This window comes from Synchiropus splendidus, chromosome 1 (assembly GCF_027744825.2).
Source record: "Synchiropus splendidus isolate RoL2022-P1 chromosome 1, RoL_Sspl_1.0, whole genome shotgun sequence".
NCBI lineage: Eukaryota > Metazoa > Chordata > Actinopteri > Syngnathiformes > Callionymidae > Synchiropus > Synchiropus splendidus.
The window spans coordinates 71,430,943-71,446,409 of NC_071334.1; the positions used below are offsets into that span (position 1 = coordinate 71,430,943).

The 15,467-nt window shown below is 58.9% G+C and overlaps 2 protein-coding genes, 2 non-coding genes and 1 pseudogene across 4 annotated transcripts; 1 reads left to right on the plus strand and 4 right to left on the minus strand.

Annotated features, from left to right (window-relative positions):
• The first annotated feature begins 835 nt into the window (after nucleotides 1-835).
• On the plus strand, nucleotides 836-4,423 carry LOC128768861 (otolin-1-like). Its single transcript, XM_053882115.1, has 9 exons — nucleotides 836-878; nucleotides 1,123-1,294; nucleotides 1,656-1,718; nucleotides 1,790-1,845; nucleotides 2,034-2,566; nucleotides 2,651-3,101; nucleotides 3,195-3,275; nucleotides 3,341-3,421; nucleotides 3,483-4,423. The coding sequence occupies exons 1-9, from the start codon at nucleotides 836-838 to the stop codon at nucleotides 4,421-4,423; spliced, it is 2,421 nt and encodes an 806-aa protein (XP_053738090.1).
• A 2,471-nt stretch (nucleotides 4,424-6,894) lies between these two features.
• Nucleotides 6,895-7,999, minus strand: LOC128768136 (S-arrestin-like; annotated as a pseudogene).
• Nucleotides 8,000-8,151: 152 nt separating this feature from the next.
• On the minus strand, nucleotides 8,152-14,745 carry atg16l1 (ATG16 autophagy related 16-like 1 (S. cerevisiae)). The gene is made up of 20 exons (XM_053880310.1): nucleotides 14,427-14,745; nucleotides 14,183-14,287; nucleotides 14,023-14,113; nucleotides 13,728-13,833; nucleotides 13,586-13,659; nucleotides 13,442-13,511; nucleotides 12,903-13,084; nucleotides 12,775-12,840; nucleotides 12,617-12,703; nucleotides 11,986-12,045; nucleotides 11,821-11,923; nucleotides 9,514-9,619; nucleotides 9,374-9,444; nucleotides 9,232-9,303; nucleotides 9,040-9,160; nucleotides 8,860-8,965; nucleotides 8,652-8,801; nucleotides 8,542-8,589; nucleotides 8,370-8,471; nucleotides 8,152-8,314 (listed from the first exon to the last, which is right to left on the minus strand). Exons 2-20 carry the CDS (start codon nucleotides 14,280-14,282, stop codon nucleotides 8,221-8,223), a joined length of 1,809 nt encoding a protein of 602 aa, XP_053736285.1. The 5' UTR covers nucleotides 14,283-14,287; nucleotides 14,427-14,745; the 3' UTR covers nucleotides 8,152-8,220.
• LOC128752996 (small Cajal body-specific RNA 6) lies at nucleotides 11,525-11,765 on the minus strand. Its single transcript, XR_008413747.1, has one exon. It is a non-coding gene; the product is annotated as a small Cajal body-specific RNA 6 (non-coding RNA).
• Nucleotides 13,158-13,398, minus strand: LOC128752998 (small Cajal body-specific RNA 6). Its single transcript, XR_008413749.1, has one exon. It is a non-coding gene; the product is annotated as a small Cajal body-specific RNA 6 (non-coding RNA).
• Nucleotides 14,746-15,467: the final 722 nt, after the last annotated feature.

Sequence of the window (15,467 nt, forward strand, 5' to 3'; positions counted from 1 at the left end):
GGAATGACTGGCTCCAAACACAACTCCTGCTCAACACACCAGAGTCATGAAGAAGGAGAGAGAGCAGGTGACTGGGACAAACATGCGAGACAGGAGTCAAAATAAAGACACGTTAATATATAGCAATAAGCGGGAGATGAAGAAGCGCCATGGAGGCGTGAGCAGGTTAGAGCCACTAGCTGACACTCAGAGGGAGGAGTGGTGTGGCCCCAGGTGGGATGTGTGGCGCCGTCAGTCACACCGTGAAGCGCTGTCCTCTCTGACGCCGCAGTCCTGCGCCTGAGCGCTGGCCCCCTCAGACTCAGAGGACCTCCTCTGCCTGCTCCTGCAGACACTGGAGGACCTTCCTGGAGGGGGCGTCGGTGCTTCCAGTGGAGTTTGTTATCTATGAGTAGTCGTCCGCCACCCCGGCGTGGTCTTCCTCATGTCCACCACCAGTTCTGCAGATGACTCCGTTCACACCGCGTGACAACAGGCTCCACTCATCATCCCCGCTGATACACCGCAGCGTCTTCTGAGAACTTCTGAAGGTGACAGGTCCACCTGCAGCCAGCGGAGCCGCACGGACGGAGGAGAGGACGTGACTGTCCCGCTGCTCGCCGTCTTTTCCCGGCCAGTACGGACACGGTGACTCCAGGGGGTCTGGATGTGCTTCCACCCAGGGTCGGAGCCGCTCCCAGACAGGACTCTCTTCATGAGGTGGGAGTCAGAGCCACCGTCCGCCTCCCACCACTCAGGAACCCATGAATGAATCCTCGTGAGGGAAACATCCCTGGCAACTGTGCGGATCACGATCACGTTCTTCACGTGAGATTGAGTGAAACGCTTTGCCCGAATGAAAGATCCAGACTCCAAGAGACGCTGCGACCTCGCGCCAGGTGACCTGAGTGCAGCCGGAGCCTGAGGTTGGTGAAGACCAGGAAGCGGCGGGTGAGGAGCATCCATGATGGAGCACCGGGCGCCGTGGCAACCCGCCAGAGAGATCACAGCCCCAGATGAGTCTCCGAGCCAAGGCCAAGTCAGGGCCAGTTGTGGAGGACATCGTTCTGACTTGAACTGGCTGGTCCCTACACAAGCCGCTCCAGCAGCCGTGCTCCACCCATGTCTCACGTTTCCTCTCAGGCATCCAGCGCAGCTGGTCGTCACGGCGACGCGACGCGAAGCCCCGGCCTGGCGTGGCGCCTCTTCACAGCATGGCCTGGGCTGGAGTCGTGAGCTCCACTGCTCCTCGCTCTGGACTCATTGAAGTTCGCGGCACTTGTCGAGGCTCAGGAGACGACGGCCTGGATCAGTGGTTGGTTGGGCCGCGAGCGCCCCCTACAGGGCCCCTAGAGGTTTCCTGTTTCCCACCTCTGGGGCCGTGAGACGCTCAGCTTTAACCCATCTGTGATAGTCACCAGCTATGGAGAAGTTCTTGGAAAGAAACAATGAAGAAGGAAGTGGTGGCGCCCCCTGCTGGAAACACTGTTGGAGCCGTTTTGACACTGAATGAGAACATTTGATTATCTTCTTTATTAGTTTATTTTGAAAATAAAATGTGATTTTATGGTGTTTTGACATTGTTTTATGATTCATTTTATTCAGAATTGTAGCCATGATCTACAATTTTATCATTTTTCTCACCAGTTAGCGTCAAGGCTGTTTTTTCTCTCTAGTCAATGTGATGAGCAGGACTCGCTCCTGCACGGTTTCACGTCGCCTCACGAGCTTGTTGACGTGTGAGTAGGTTCAATATGGCTGCTGATCACAGATGAGATCAGGAGTCATGGATCAGTTCTGTTCCTTGCAGGGGCCCCGGGTCCTTTGTTCTGGGGAAGGTGGGCCCCGAGATCCAAGAGGTTGAGAGTCAGCGTTTTGATGGATGTCGACGTCTCCTCTGGGAGCTGCACAGAGGAGTCACCTGACCAAAGCATCTCAGTGGAGCAGGAGCTGGAGCTGGTCCCCTGGAGCCAGAGCTCACCAACCTTGTCATGACCGTCGACAGCAATGACTGTGAAAAGTACTGGAGAGGAATGTACTGATCTGTGATGAAGGCCCGGCAGCTCTGGGTCTGGGGGAGGACTCGCTCCAGAGGTCCCAGGTGCAGCGAGGCGCCCCAGTCTCCCTCACACCTGCTCCTTCTCCTGGAGGAACCGGGGCTCCACCAGAGTCGGTCAGGCTCACCGCCGGCCGCTTTGACCCCTCTCTGTCCCTGTTGTTGGGTCTGACCAGGGCCAGGAGTGATGGATGGGCAGGAATCAGGGTCAGAACCAGGGCGTCGCTCTGGTCCGAGGCTCAGGTTTCGCCAGTGAAAGTCAAACACATGAGGCCCATTCTCGCTACTCTCAAAGGAGCCACAGAAACCCGATCCACTCCGCAGCACCGGCGCAGCCTGGTTTCCACGGCCACACCCGAGTGCCGGGAAGAGGTCCGCTCCATGGCCGGCCCCGGCTCGGAACCGGGCACCGGTGCCGTCAGCAGGGGGTCCGCGCGGGTCCGACCACCTGGACACCCCGACTTGAGCGGGGGTGACAGGCTGGCGCCGACTCTGGCTTCCTGCCATCCGTCCTCACCGTCTCGGCTCCGGGTCAGGTGTGGTGTCTCGTGTCTGGCTGCGTGTGAGGCGACACCGCCGCGTGAAACCTTGTAACCAGGTCATCTTACGCATGAGAGAGAAGAAAGAGGCTCTTACCTCACTGGGCCGCGGGGGGGGCGGAGTCCAGCCGCTTTATTAGCCGCCGGCCGGGCCAGCGCCGGAGCAGCGCCGGAGCCTTCCACCTGGGTGAGTTCCTCATCGTCATCATCATCGTCATCATGGCTGTGGCTGGGTGGAGGCTTCACCTCCCAACTTGTGTCTCTCCAGAACATGCAGAACCTCCACATCCTCCTGATGATGCTCTCGCTTCCTGTGGCGGCGGTGATGCCCGAGCTCTTCCCGCCGGAGCCGCCCACGGGAGCCGGACGCTTCTTTCCCGGCACTGAGAACCTGGCGGAGCAAGCGGTCTCCATGGAAGCCTACTGCCAGCGGCTGCCCGAGGACCAGATGCCCTGGTTCTGCCAGTGCACTCACTGCAAGACAACGCCGGGACCCAAGGGAGACCGCGGAGACCGGGGTCTACCAGGTACAGAGACCCCCGTCAGATGCTGACCAGCCGTGCGGACACGGTCGTCTGTCACTTCCTGTCTGACGAGGCTCTGATGTGCTCGGACTCCAGGAGCGCCGGGAAGTCCAGGACCAAGAGGACTGACGGGGTTCCGAGGTCCTCCGGGATTCATGGGTCGACAAGGCATCAAAGGTATCACCTGCCCCTTCCTGTCTCTTACTAAGGTACACCACCAACTCCCCCCCCCCACCCCCCAGGTCAGAAAGGGGACGAGGGCGAGAAGGGGAGCCGCGGTCTCCAGGGATCAGTGGGACCGAAGGGGGCCAGAGGTTTCAAAGGTAGAGTGCAGACAGAGGTGGGTCTTACCGGCTCCTGAACCTGGTTCTCGCTTCCCTGCAGGGGACAAAGGTGAGCCAGGAGTAGAGGGGCCCCCAGGAGAGCCGGGTCCCAAAGGAGATGAGGGTGTGTGTCCTGATTCTTGTCAGGCCATCGAGGGACCTCCAGGACAGGCTGGACTCCCCGGTCCCGCCGGGCCCCGCGGTCTGCCGGGCACCCAAGGGCAGCGCGGCCCTCAGGGCAGTAAGGGGGAGACGGGTGACGCGGGACTCCCCGGAGAGCCGGGCCATGAGGGGGAGAAGGGGGAGAGAGGGGCGCAGGGCCAGTGCAACTGCACCGACGGAGCGGACGGAGCCCCGGGAGGTGCGGGAGCCAAGGGGGAGAAGGGGGAGGCGGGGCAGGCGGGGAGGGAGGGACAAGCAGGGCCCCAGGGTGCGAAGGGAGAGCCAGGCATGATGGGGGCAGCGGGGCCCCCGGGGCCCTGCTCACCCATGGTCAAGGCGGCCTTCTCCGTGGGCCTGACCAGCAGCTACCCGCCGCCCGACACCCCGGTCCTCTTCGGCCACGTCTTTTACAACCTGCAGGGGAGCTACGACGCCGCCACCGGCATCTTCCGCGCCCCTGTCAACGGCACCTACGTCTTCAGCTACCACCTGACGGTCTACGAGCGCGTGCTGGTGGTGGGCATCTTCGTCAACCAGCTGCCCGCCGCCATCACCACGGACCCCAACGTGCTGGGCGTCACCTCGCACACGGTGCTGCTGCACCTGGTGCGCGGCGACATGGTGTGGGTCCAGGTGAAGAACCAGCTCACCAACGGCATGTTCGCCGGCTCCGAGGCCTCCAGCACCTTCTCCGGCTTCCTGCTGCACCCGGACTCTTGCGAGGCGGCCGCGTACCGGACGCCTCCGCTGCTGGAGGAGCGCTCCGTGCCCAGCTCCTTCCCCTGGAGCAGCCTGCCCGGCACGGACCTGCCCGAGCCGCCCACCGCTGGCTCGCAGTAGTGCGGGCCCCGGACCCGGACCCGGACCCGGACCAGGAGCAGTCGCGTGCGACGCCACTTGCCGTTTGGAAAAGTCACCTCTCTGGAATAAAGAAGTTTAAAAGGCCGTTCACGATCTATTTTCTGGAGACCAGCCGCGGCAGCCGGACCTCTGTGAGGACCGGTCCCCAGAGCCCCCGCAGGTGCGCCGGCGCAAGACGATCCGCCTGCTCCAGTTCCCAGCGAGGAACAAAGGCCGGGCGGCGCTCCTCTCCTCTGCTCGGGTGCCGGGTGTGAAGCCGCAGGCGGAGCCTCGCGTCCCCAGCCGCAGCACTCGTCGCCATGACGACCCCGATGCTCGCCTCCTCCACGCGCGGAACCTTGTTTATGTCGTGTTGTTGCGTTTTCTGCTTGTAGACCACTTATTCCTCGATTCTCCGTCATCATCAGTCAAATGTTCTGGTCGTCCATAAAAGAGTAATACAACACTCGTTCTTTGTATTTTCCCTTTTTATTCTTCGTATCACACTCGTCTTGCGGTTTTCTCGTTCGGTTCTCAACCACAACCCACGTGCTGGGGAGAAACGTATATGTGAAAAGTAAAGTCATAAGAAAAAACAGGAAGAGATGTGCATGTCCGGTGAATTGTTTCGCAATAAAAGTAAACAACATCACGTCGACAGGAATAGACATCATCACTACATATGCTATGAGAACACATAATCCAACACGTGATCAAGTGGAACCTTCAACAAGCTCCGGTTGTTAGCTTGTTGTCAGCTAAGAAAGGAACGAACACACCGGCGCGTGCGTGTGTGTGATGCTGCACTGGCGGAGGCGACCCGCCAGGGGCCCCGTGTCAACGACACGATCTGGTGACAAGCATCATCACTTTCTATTGGCTCGGACTCACTCGGCGAGCGGAGACGTTTGGGGCCGCCAGCATCATATCATTCCACACACCTTCACCACAGAACCATGGAGCGAGAGAGAGATGTGTGTGTGTGTGTGTTCTGGCACCGGAACCACCGGGGCGGGACATGCAGCACAGGTGACGTCTGGCTTCCAAACTTTATTGACACTGGTCAAAGAGACAACGTTTGCTCCGAGCTCAGACCGTTGGCTACAAACTAGGAGCAGAAGCTCGTGAAGATGAGTCAGGAAACTGGAGTAAAATCACACACAAGGGAAGGAATCCATCATGGAAGAGCCCCGCCATGTAACCCGCCTCTTTCTGGAGACATACTAACACATTTCCTGCACCAGGCCAAAATGGCCGCCAGTCAGTCGCTGCGGTAGTGGATTCGAGTGGTGCTTCGGAGCCGCGCCATCATTTCAGTGGACCACGCGGCTGTGACCCAAGACGGCCGCCTGTCACCAGCTGTTGTCTTCTGTCCTGCACTGGAGCTTGGTGGAGGCCCAGCGTCAGCTTCCATACTTTTCAGTCCAACTGACTTTGTCTCCAGACTCAGCACAGTCTGCAGTGAAGCAACAGTGGCACCCACTTGCTCCTCATCATCACAGAGAAACAAACGCCGCCGCTGCTGCGCTCACGCTTCAGAGGGAGAATCCTCCTCATCTCCGACCAGACCCTTCAGGTAGGAACGTTTGAATTCCTCAAACACCAAATCGGAAGCTTCTCTGGAGAGACAGGCGCCTCAGTCACGTGACCAGACGTGGTCATGTGATCCCGGGCAACGGCCGACTCACCCGTCTCTGGCTGCAGAGAGGAAGAGAGAGAGAAGGCTGATGATGATGATGATGATGATGATGATGATGATGATGGACCACCACCACCCACCAGACTCTCACCTGCGTCGGGCTTTGGGTGCATCAACTTGGAGGGAAGCTCCAGAGACGCCTCGCTGCAACACCAACCGCAGGAGCGACACGGTGGGAGTCTGTTACTGGGTGTGTGTTGCTGTGTGTGTAACTGTGTGTGTGTGAGTGTGTGTTACTGTGTGTGTTACCGTGTGTGTGTAACTGTAGCTACCTGGATCCCAGTGAGCTGTGGGAGAAGATGACACTGTATGTGAAACCATGGTTCGTCTCTCACTGAGTGTGTGTGTGTGTGTGTGTTCCTGTACTTCTATCTTTGCAGGGACAGCTACCAGTTAGTGACAACTCTCCGAACATGTTTGGCCTGGTTTCTTCAAGCCTGACTTTGAGGCTGGGGTGACGGTCCTCACAAGCACAGAGCGAGACAGAGGTGTGTGAGTCTCACCCAGCAGCCGTCACCTTCAGCACCTCCTGCTTCACCTGCACTGTGTGCGCCAGTGCGTGTCGCGGCGGTCCTCACAGGCCGGAGGAGGCCAGGTTGGTGTCCTCGTGCTTCTGTGGTCCGTCCAAAGCCAGACCTCGTCGCTCCTTGTTGTGGGTCAGGAGAGGAAAGAGAGTGAAGCTCCTCTTCAGGCTGGTGCCTGCAGCCACGCGCTCGCTGCACGCACGCACCAGTCCCCTCCGCACGGACCGACACCCCCCTCACAACCCCCTCACAACCCCCTCACCCCTCGGACTCACCTGCTGTCTTCCTTGGCCACTGACTTGACGTACTTGTCGTTGGAGAACAGAACCACCTGGGTCACCTGATCAACCGCACACCAGTGTCGTCAGCGGCCGTCGCCACGGCAACACACCCCACACTCACCTGACACACTGATGTCCTTGATGTTGCGGCTGGACGAGTTGGTGATGGCCACCTCCACGAGCACAGGTTCTCCATGGTAGAAGGTCTGAGGCAGAGGGAGGCGGGAGGAGGGGTGCAGGGGGGCGACTCACCTCCTTGGCCACGCCCAGCGCCACGTGCAGCGGCCGCTCCGACATCAGAAACTCAAAGGTGGTCTCGGCCCCAGACTCGGGGCAGAACTGGACCTTCCTGATGGGCAGCCTCACCGAGGACCTGCAGACACGCCGCAGCGCTCAGGCTCTGCCCCCCACAGGAAGACTCTTATTTTGGCGGGCGAGCCTCACAGGCCGTGGTCACGGCGGGACTCTCACCTTGCCCTGGTCCGAGGGGCCCGGCTGGTGGTCCGGGAACTGAGGAGCAGGACGGCAGGTCAGAGCCCGGCCCCCGGACCCCAGGCCCCAGACTCACCTCCAGGTAGAAGGGGACGGCCTTCTGGCCCAGCTTCCTCAGCAGCTTCTCCTGGACTCTGGTCCTGGTGAGGGTGGACCTGCCGGGTCAACGCAAAGAGCTCCCTGCTGAAGGCCCCGCCCATCACATCCATGTCCTGCCGGCCGTAAGCGAAGGTGCAGGAGAGCGTGACGTAGACTGTGGACGACAGGTAGGCTGAAGCAGGAGCGGTCGCCGGCGGGTCGCCACCCAGACACCGACCTTTCTGCCCTCTCAGCTGCTGCAGGTCCATGAGCACCACTCCATCTGCAGCAACAGAGGAGTCAGTGAGCTCTGCTGCGGCTTTTCTCAGCAGGAGGCTCATTACAGCCACGTCCCTCGTGAGCAGCGACAGCGGCTCCAGCCAAGGTCACGGCTTCACGCTGAGGCGCCGCACACCGCCGCTGGCGTCTGATCGGCTTATCTGCAGGTCTGAGTCTGCAGTCTTCCTGTCTCAGTGAGGACCTCTCCTGGCCATCGCCCTTTCCCCAGCCCCTGAACCGAACCATCCGAAACACAGGGCTCACCTGAGAACGAGGTTTCAACCCTCACAAGATTCTCTCACACACACACACGTGCGCTCAGCCGTAATAAGTGTTGGGACAACAGGAAAAGTTCGAGCAGAGAGGAAGAGAAAAAAAAGACTGGATTTGTTTTCCTCTTTATTGTTGTGTCACACACCGCCCGCCCGCCCGCCCCGGCGCCCGTCAGAGGTCTGACCACAGGACGGCCCGGCTGCTCTTCTCCACACTGACCACGAAGGTTCCGGACGGCGACCACGACACCGAGTTGATGGCGGAACTGGAAGACAGCCGTGGGATCAGGAGGCTCCCTGGCTTACTGGCCTGGCTCTCACCTGTGGCTCCGGTCCAGAGTCCGCTCCACCTTTCCCGTCAGGACGTTCCAGACGTACAGGGCTCCGTCAGCAGAGCCTCCGGCCACGTAGCTCCCGTCCGGGCTGCGAGGGAAGAGGTGGACGGGTCAGAAGTGGCGCTCAGGCCGGGCGACACCTCGGAGACCCCACAAACCTGAAGGTGACCCTGGTCCAGTCGGCGCCGCACTTGAACCCTTGAGCGCTGAGACACAAAAAACCAAGAGTGAAACCGGGTCAGAGGGGGTGGGGGGAGGCTCCACCCACCTGAAGGTCTGTCGGACGCCGTTGGTCCGCAAGTCCACGATCTTGAGCAGGTCGTCCCGCGAGCAGGTGAGCAGCTCGCTGCGGTCGTGGTTCAGGTCCAGGGAGGTGACGCGGCCGTGCAGCTCCAGCTCTTGGACGATGCTCTCGGACCTGCGAGGGGTCAGAGGTCAGGGCGGTGGCGGGAGGAGGCGGCGGGAGGCGCGCTCACCTGATGTCCCAGAAGCGGACCTTCTTGTCAAAGTGGCCGCTCATCACACACTGCTCTGTGCACACAATGTCGTTGCAGCTGGAGCCGGCGAAGACGGTCTTCATGCCTGTGGGGGGCGCCAGAGACAGGCGTGAGCAGGGGGGGGTGGGCGGCGCAGGGCAGGGAGGGCGGAGCACGCACAGACTTTGCTGCGCAGGTCCCACAGCTTGAGCGTTCGGTCGTAGCTCCCCGACACGATGCGAGCGTTGTCCAGCAGGAAGCGAGCAGACAGGACCTTCCCGCTGTGGCCCGTCAGGGTGTGCTGAGGTGCCCAGGTCACACTCGGGGTCACAGGGGGAGACGGGAGGGGGAGAGCAGTGGGGGGTGACTCACCCGCAGCCTGAAGTCGTCCACCGTCCAGATCCTGCTGGCGAAGTCGTTGGAGGCGGCGAGCAGATACGAGCCCTGCAACACACGGAGCGGTGGCGGCGTGACGCGGGAGCGTGGGAGCGCGCTGGCGAGACGCCACACTTACCGCCGTGTCGAACTCGATGCTGGTGATTCCAGCGTTGCTTCCCGTCAGAGCTCCTTTGGACTCACAGCGACCTGCAGAACAAAGACTGGCGTGTGACACCGGCTGCAGTGGCGGCGGACCACGCTGTGGCGCACGCTCACCGCCGACCACCTCCCACAGTTTGACGCGGCGGTCCATCCCTCCCGTGGCCAGGAGGCGGGAGCCAGGGCTGAACTGCACGGCGTTGACCTCTCCGTCGTGGGCGTCCTGGGCACACACATGCGGCGGCTGAGGACACGGAACCAGGCTGGCGCCACTGTGGGGTTCTGATGTGTCGACGCGCCATGTTCAATCTGTCACGCTCTTTGTCTCATTATCAATTTGTTCCAGGGGAATGTTGACCTCGCATCATCGATCGAGACTTGAACAGAGCTTCAGTTGAACTGAGGTGAGATCGAGACTTGAACAGAGCTTCAGTTGAACTCGGGTGAGATCGAGACTTGAACAGAGCTTCAGTTGAACTCGGGTGAGATCGAGACTTGAACAGAGCTTCAGTTGAACTCGGGTGAGATCGAGACTTGAACAGAGCTTCAGTTGAACTCGGGTGAGATCGAGACTTGAACAGAGCTTCAGTTGAACTCGGGTGAGATCGAGACTTGAACAGAGCTTCAGTCGAACTCGGGTGAGATCGAGACTTGAACAGAGGTGAGATCGAGACTTGAACAGAGCTTCAGTTGAACTGAGGTGAGATCGAGACTTGAACAGAGCTTCAGTTGAACTCGGGTGAGATCGAGACTTGAACAGAGCTTCAGTTGAACTGAGGTGAGATCGAGACTTGAACAGAGCTTCAGTTGAACTCGGGTGAGATCGAGACTTGAACAGAGCTTCAGTTGAACTCGGGTGAGATCGAGACTTGAACAGAGCTTCAGTTGAACTCGGGTGAGATCGAGACTTGAACAGAGCTTCAGTCGAACTCGGGTGAGATCGAGACTTGAACAGAGGTGAGATCGAGACTTGAACAGAGCTTCAGTTGAACTGAGGTGAGATCGAGACTTGAACAGAGCTTCAGTTGAACTCGGGTGAGATCGAGACTTGAACAGAGCTTCAGTTGAACTCGGGTGAGATCGAGACTTGAACAGAGCTTCAGTTGAACTCGGGTGAGATCGAGACTTGAACAGAGCTTCAGTTGAACTCGGGTGAGATCGAGACTTGAACAGAGCTTCAGTTGAACTCGGGTGAGATCGAGACTTGAACAGAGCTTCAGTTGAACTCGGGTGAGATCGAGACTTGAACAGAGCTTCAGTTGAACTCGGGTGAGATCGAGACTTGAACAGAGCATCATGGTGGTTTATTGTCAAACTGGTGCAGAGTCAACAATATTCTGTTGTTTAACTGTCTGTGTGGCTCCATCATTGGATTCAGTCATAGACCAGATTAATTCACACTGAAAACTGTGGCTTCTTGTGGCAAATATTCTTCTACCATTAAACTGCGATTCATTGAGTTTGATTCATCACAAACTCTTTGATTTTTTTGATCAAATCCCACCCCTAATTAAAACCCATCTGTACAGCAAACCCACGTACTCTGTACTTTGAGTGAGTTTGATGAAGACTGAAGCCTCGGTCGTGTCCACGTGCTCGTGTCGTGTTCATGTAAACTGAGAAGATTCGGACGCTGATACAATATCGTGCAGTTCTACAAGCTTACCACAGGGTGGCGCCATAAAAACAGTCGACGTTACAATCCGAGGTTAGTTGCTCATTTTTCAATCATCGTCTCACAGATGAAAATGGCTCTCCTCGAGTCAACAGTTGGTGACGGTGAGTGAAGGTAAATGCTATTGTCTGGTTTGCTTCTCCTTATGTTTCATGTCGCGGGCGGAGCTAGCTTGGAGCCTCCCTCTACTCTGACTCAGCACAGACCTTTCCATCAGTTTGGCTGCGTGATGGTCTTCTCCTCCCGCTCACGAGGGAGAGGGTCTGAGCAGCGGTGCCCAGGCTCCCCTTCTCTTCTGGGGGAGGACTCCAGCATGGGAGGGGCTCCATCATGGTGGGGTCAGAAGCAGCCCCCTACCCTCCGAGTCTGCCCAAGTGACGCAGGTCACCCGGGAGAAGACCCCACAACCACGTGGCTTCTGCGCCCCACAACTGAAGCAGGGCCCCGGGGAATGGTCTCAGCTTGAAAACTTGAGATCAGCTGCGCCTCCTCCTGCTCTTCATGGGTGGTGTTGGACGCCAGAGGTCAGCGTGAGTCTGAAGGTTCTGCGTTCAGACTCAGCTGCTGTGGACTCTTCCCATCACTGTCAGCACCTCCCAGGCCAGCGTGGCACAGCTGGAGCAGGCTGGAGGGCAGAGGAGGTGCTGGGAGCAGAGCGGAGGCGCCTCAGACCTTTTACAGCTCATCATGGACCAGAGGCAGGGGTGCGGCGGGGCGCGGCGGGGCCTGTCTCTGACGGTTGTACTCACGAAAACATGCAGCGCCGTGGACGGGACCCGGACCTCGGCGCAGCCTCCTGTCGGGGCCTCGGGGTTCTCGGCCGAGGAGGAGAAAGAATTGGCCGACCTGCGCCTGCAAGCACAGAAGGGTCAGAGTGTCAGCGACAGCACAGCACCAACCAGCAGGGCTCTTACCCAAATATGTTGGAGATGGAGTCCAGCAGGCCAGCAGGAGGCGCCTGCGAGTTCTTCTTGCTACAAGACAAGAAGAAGAGGCGTGATGAGAGCAGCAGCAGGGAGGAGCTGGGCAGCCCCGGAACCTGGAGCTGGCACCACATGTCCTGGAGAGAGGGTCTCCAAAGCCCAGCAAAAAATCCTCCTCCGCTAGTTTAGTAAGCGATTGTTTACGGTGTGGAACTCATCTGTGGTTTCCTCCAGTCACCAGCGTCAGACACACCTCAAGCGTGGCGACTCACCAGATGTGGAGAACCGCCAGATTACGCCGATAAACAAACACGGCGGCCAAGCGATGGCTGCAAAGGGCCCGAAAATCTGCCCATTTCCTTCATATCCTGGGAAATTACCGCACAGAAACACTGTCCTCATGGAGACCAGTGTGTCGACACTAGGAGTGATGGGACATTCAGGGCGTCCCCAGGGCGCCCCCTAGCTAAAGAGGCCGACAGGTCTGTCACTCACAGCACAAGCTCTGAGGACACACACTTCTGTGCCAGTGTCTCAGCTCTGAGTCAAGCGCCGGCCCTCTCCTCACTCTTGTCTTCAGCCTGCCATTTCCTGTAGAGCCTCTCCACTTGGTTGCACTCACCTGGGGGTACGGCCAGGAAGGCGGCTCGGCGAGGTCTCCCTCCCTCCCTTCGCGGCCTCCTCCGGCAGCACCTCGATGTCGTCATCCCTGAGGAGGAGGAGGAGGAGGAGGAGCTTTCAGCGAGCACGTGTGAAGGGCAGGGGAGGAAGCGCACTCACCGGTCCAGAGGCAGCGGCTCTTTGGCGGCGTCCGCCAGCTCCTTCTGCAGCTTGGCCTGTCGGCGCCTGAAAGGAGAGCGGGTCATGAGAGGGCCTGGGGCTCCAGAGCCGTCCGGGGGCTGGACCACCTGCAGTCCTTCTCATTCTCTGCGTTGAGTCGATTGGCCTCCTGAGCTTTCTCTGCCATCCAGCGCGTCACCAGCTCCTGGTTGTCCTCCGTCGTCTTCCGCAACTTCTCCTCCAGAGCGGCGAACGTGATCTGCAGAGCGTCGTACTCATCCTTCAGAGTCTGGTTGGCCCTCTCCAGGTCCTACACACACACACACACACTGGCCCGCATTAGACCAAGGACACAGCAGAGACTTCAGGTGGCCCCGGGGAATGGTCTCAGCTTGAAAACTTGAGATCAGCTGCGCCTCCTCCTGCTCTTCATGGGTGGTGTTGGACGCCAGAGGTCAGCGTGAGTCTGAAGGTTCTGCGTTCAGACTCAGCTGCTGTGGACTCTTCCCATCACTGTCAGCACCTCCCAGGCCAGCGTGGCACAGCTGGAGCAGGCTGGAGGGCAGAGGAGGTGCTGGGAGCAGAGCGGAGGCGCCTCAGACCTTTTACAGCTCATCATGGACCAGAGGCAGGGGCTCTGCTTTCTGCTGAGGTCAGAGGACATCACCTGGAGACAGCTCCTCAGCTCTCGACAGTCTCCTTCCAGAGTCGTGATCTGCTGCTGAAGGTCCACAATCCTGAAGACATGGGCGTCAGAACATGAGTGAGAGTGATTGTGAGAGTGAGAGAGAGAGAGAGAGGACAGACAGACTTTGCTTCGTTGCCCTGGATCTCTCGGTCCTTCAGCTGGAGCAGGTTGTTGAGCTCGATCACGTTCTGAGCCAGCTGCAGGGACAGGACACGTCTCCATGGAAACCAGGCAGCACGGGTGGAGAAGGGGGGCGGCTACTAACCTCTCCGCGCTTCTTGTGCAGCTCCGTCAGCTCCTCCTGGTGCCTGATCTTCATCTGTGACATTTCCTGCTGCAGCGCCTCGCTGCGACTGGGCTCCAAACCAGAACTGAAAACACAACACCTGGACATCAACTCACTCGTCTCAGCCGCATCGATATGGCTGACTTAAAGATCCGGCTGCTGCAAGTGAGGTGGCATGGTGTCATGGCTCCTATCGGACAGGAGGGTTAGGGATTCAATCCCAGAGGAGCATTTGCTGAGCCACACGCAGCCGCACAGGAGACCGGAGACTGACCTGGACTCGTGTCTCTGGACCTCATACTTGTCACTCTGGTACCGTTCCGACAGGACAGTTTGAAGGTCCGACTTCTCCAGCAGCCGATGATCTGGGCAGAAACACACATCTGTGGTGGTCACATGACCAGGGCCGCCATCTTCATCAGCACGTAACTCACATTGATGGATTATTTCTTCAAAGGTCTGTCGCTGTATTCGATCTCGCAGCTTCAGTTGTTCGGAGATGTGACTTTTCCACTTGAGCCGCCGCTCCGCCATGGCACCTACCACGCACACACGCACGCGCATTTCAATTTCCCCCAGAGTTACGGTGTGTGTTTGTGGGCGCGCGCGTCATCCAGTAGCCATCCCATTCAAGACGCGCGCACAAACACGTGCACACTCGTGACTCGACCGACTCACCCAACGAGGCGGGGGGTTTGCTCGCAATTGGGCTTCGGTTCCGTTGTTGAAACTGGGGTTCAAAGGTGTTCGCTTGCGTCGTGAAAGGAATTCGGCTCCATTTCGAGAGTCCCACGCTTGAGCTCTCCCGACGCCCTCCTGCCCCCGGACGTCACACTTCTTCTGTCTGAGCCACGGAGCAGCAAACCTTCTCACACACTCGCCCTATTTCAGGCCCCGGTCCGCTTTACAGCCATCCGTTCGTTTGTTTGCTCTCGGGAAGCGGCTCCTGCTCGGACGCGTGAAAATGACGTCATCGCGGTGGCGGCGCTTCTTCTTCTTGGCTTTGTGCTGGCTGCCCGCAGATCGAGCGCCTCCGGCGACAGGGCGGGGAGGTCCGCCTTTTGTTTGGATGGGCGTCTTGAAACTGTGCGTGCGTCTCAGTGGAGAGGGTTTTCCTCGACGGTTGCTTCTCACTCGCGCGCGCACATCGTCCCTCATGTGCAGTCTTTTGAATGAAAGAATAATGCTTGATTTCATAAAAAAAGAGTGAGGGAGCGTTCAGCATCTGATCCAGGAGACCGGGATCCTTCACCGTTGTTCACCAAACTGCCTGCCGGGTCACGACCTCTGACCCGGGACTGCACCAGACTGCCGACGAAGTTGCCGGTGCAGTTCTACACGGCCATCGTCCAGTCCATCCTCACCTCCTCCATCACTGTGTGGTGCAGCAGCGGCACCTCCAGGGAGCAGAGCGGCCTGCAGCGCCTCTTCAGGAGCTGTGTGTCTCCAGGAGCCAGAGACGTGCAGGTGGGATCAGAGCCTTCGACCCTTCTCACCCTGGACATGGACTGTTTGTTCCTCTTCCCTCTGGCAGGAGGCTGCGCTCCATCCAGACCAGAACCTCCCGTCACAGGAACAGCTTCTTCCCCTCGGCCGTCAGACTGTTGAATTCGTGATCCGCCTTGTTGTTTTTTATTGGACTGACAGCACTTTATTCCTACTTGGTGGGACCCCACTGACCATGGCGATAAAGCAGATTCTGATTGAGCAGGCCCTCAG